We start from the raw sequence: 3,175 nt of genomic DNA, 5'->3' as shown, positions 1-3,175 counted from the left end.
AGATTTTGTCAAAAGTTATTCCGTGGGTTGCCTTTGTCAAGTTCTAAATTGATCTTACGTAGAAGCTCTGCATGCACGTTGTACATGCCCAACATTGACAGCAATCCGGCTAAACAAGCTGTCTTGCACTCGATTACATCTGTGGGTAACAAAAGCAATGAACCATACAATCAACAGGAATGTGAAACCGGTATCTGTTCTCTAGTCAACAATTCCTGATTACAATTATTGCAAATGCAGCCCCTTTTCTATGGCAAGCCGTTTTAACATTTAATCCTAAATGTTTTATACATCTATTGTCCTGTTCATGGTTTCTGTACAGATCGCTAATCATAGTGCTGAACAACCTGTGGATTTGGACACAGAACGACAGGATGCTGAACAGGAATCAGGTTAAACAACACATTCCATTGAAAGGTTAAAAAACACCTGCTCTCTATTCAACAATATCATTAATAAACGGATATGCGGTGGCCTTTGTCATGATATCAATTTATAAATAACCTCAAAACATCGACAGGAATCTGGCTAAGCAAAGTATGTTGCACGCACACCGATCAAACACATCTGAGGTTAACAGACGCAAAGAACATGAATTCAACTGGAACGTCAAACAGTGCCAGTGCCTGAAGAGCTGCAGCAAACACATTCACCTGGAATTCAAGCAGCCTCCATTTTACATTCATTATTATAACATATTATGGGGAAAGACAAATAGTCTTCAGCCTAGTCTTCAGATAGCTCTTTACTTTTTCCCGTATTGACTTATTGGTAATGACAACAATCATCCTATGCCTAACCCTTTTATACTCTCAAGAATGTTCACCTACAATACAGCATTTTCTAGATTTTTCTAGAATTAGGTTCTGCATTATCATATTGGTATTTCTAATAATGTACCTTATGCAGAAACTATCCCAAATGCCATAGTTGTTTACCCCCCCAGGGCACAGGCACCAGGTTATATGGACCCATGCAGCCCATGCTACACCAATATTTCAGAAAAGAGGCCCAACCCCCAGTGTTTGAGCAGATATAATAACAATGTTACATAGCTTTTGACAGGAAGTGGGAACGATATCTTTATACACCATATGTTTATTAAAATTGGTAAAATACGTGAAACAAGCAGTATATGCTGTAGACACAAAAATGAGATGTTGTAAGTACATAGCGATGGCAATTTTATCCAATAGATATTGGTTTAATTGAAAATGTTTCATTTTGTTGTTTAAAAACAAGGCTTTTAAAGAGTTTATTTTACATTTTTTTCCTAACCCCAAGTATAGAGGAATCTGCCCCTGAACCCTGAGCACCACAAACACATTTACAAACCCGCAGCCTTTACCCCAGGGTACCTATGAAAACATATTTTTAAATAAAGATATTTTCTTTACGCACTGAATATTTTTCTTCCAGTATGTCGTTAGACTAGTTTTCTGTACCTACGTATGTTTTCTTATTGAAAGTGCATTCAATGGTGCATTGCAGGTGACTATGGTTTTGGAGCAGATATTTGACACTGGGTTAATTCACCTTACTTAATTTGTAATCACTGCACATTTTGGATCCAATTTACTAAAACAGCTGCAGCTTTACTTTTGTATCTGGGAGTAGGCCTATCTTTAAAGATTGTATGCATAGCCTCTATGGTTTTGAAGAACACATGTACTATTTATTATAACAGTAAAAGGCTTAAATTTACAAAAATGGCTGATTAATCAGACCAGTAATTATACATTAAAATAAGGATTTCATTTTAACCAAAAGCTACACAGAAGTATATCAGAAAAACAAAGGTGCATTCGAGGGGAATTTAAGTACACAATTTGGGAATACAATTGCATTGACTGGTAGAGTCTCTTGGTATGTCTTTTACCTTTTGCACCCAGGCATAATTCTACCTGTTTTCCTTACTTGCATTTTACCGCTTTAACGCCTGTTCTCTAAGGACTACAACCAAGTTACACATATCAAATGAAAAAAGACCACACAGTGTCATCCTATAAAAATTTCTAGAGCAACCAAAATACATTACTTGATTTAAATCTTAAAAAGGGAAAGAGAACGGATATCTAAAAAAAGCTGCTTCAGTTTGCCCCAGAAAGGCATGCATTGTCTCCAGTCCTTGCATGGGATGGGCCAACAAGGGCGAGGTGCTTGATGACCTAATCGTTATTTATTTATTATCTGTTTAAAATCATTTGCATTTGCATGACAGCTAAGGTATAAAGGTGAGTACTTGTATAGCCTCCCAACTCATTGAAACAGAGAAACCTAGTAAGAATGGGTCTCCTTGTGGTGCTGCTTTACTGTAGCCTGGTCTCTGGTGTCTTTGGAAATGAAGTCTATATGCAGGGGGGTGTTCTAACTTTCACACCCAAGGGAAATAATCTAGATGGAACAATCAGGGTAAATGTTTATCATTTCCATTAATGTTTTACTTTTTCCTTATTCCTTTTTTCTGAAATTTAATATGATGATATATTATTATGCATGTTACTAACATAATTGTTATTTGTAGTAGTAGTAATAGTAATAGTAATACTCTCAATATCTAATTAATGTTAATACCAAGTTTCATTACATCTAGATTTGCAGTTTTTATATTACTAATCACTCATTTTGAATGCACTACAGGTTTGATGAACTTAGATAATGCTACATTTTGATTGCAGGTGGACTTCCATTACAAAAAGTCATACCTCTACCCTGAGTCATGCTCACCAACGTTTTCCTGGGGTTGCCATAATGGAGACTGTGGTACAATAACCACTTCTGAATATGGAGTCATGGATCCTGACCCCTCTGGAGTCTCCTGTCAGTTAGAGGGTGTCATTACAAGAAGCCTACCAAGTGATAAACCTTTCGACATGTTGTAAGTTTATATTAAATTGTTAGTAATAAACAAATAAATAAATGTTATAGCACACACAAAACACATTTCCTATAACTACGCACAAACACATATGAAGCCCCCAGTTAGGAGAAAACATTGAAAATAATCTCTTTAAAAGTCTTGTTTGTAAACATCAAAATGTAAAATTTTACGGAAAACCCCAATATCTATTAGATAAAACGCCTGCTTCATGTAAAATTATCATCGCTGTGTACTTACAATACTTCATTTTTGTGTCTACAGCATATATTGCTTGTCTATGACACATTGTTTGCA

At 35.9% G+C, this 3,175-nt stretch overlaps 1 protein-coding gene across 2 annotated transcripts in view; it reads left to right on the top strand.

Annotated features, from left to right (window-relative positions):
- The first annotated feature begins 2,265 nt into the window (after positions 1 to 2,265).
- LOC117434785 (uncharacterized) overlaps positions 2,266 to 3,175 on the top strand; it is an 11,584-nt gene continuing 10,674 nt past the window's right edge. For both annotated transcript variants that reach the window (XM_034057436.3, XM_059003094.1), the window contains exons 1-2: positions 2,266 to 2,412; positions 2,679 to 2,878. In XM_034057436.3, the coding sequence (XP_033913327.1) occupies positions 2,287 to 2,412; positions 2,679 to 2,878 (326 nt within the window). In that variant the 5' untranslated portion in view covers positions 2,266 to 2,286. The remainder of the gene's footprint in view (positions 2,413 to 2,678; positions 2,879 to 3,175) is intronic.

This window comes from Acipenser ruthenus, chromosome 28, assembly GCF_902713425.1.
Source record: "Acipenser ruthenus chromosome 28, fAciRut3.2 maternal haplotype, whole genome shotgun sequence".
Classification (NCBI taxonomy): domain Eukaryota; kingdom Metazoa; phylum Chordata; class Actinopteri; order Acipenseriformes; family Acipenseridae; genus Acipenser; species Acipenser ruthenus.
Note: the sequence above shows the minus strand (reverse complement) of the source record. Positions and strands in the feature narration are given on the sequence as shown.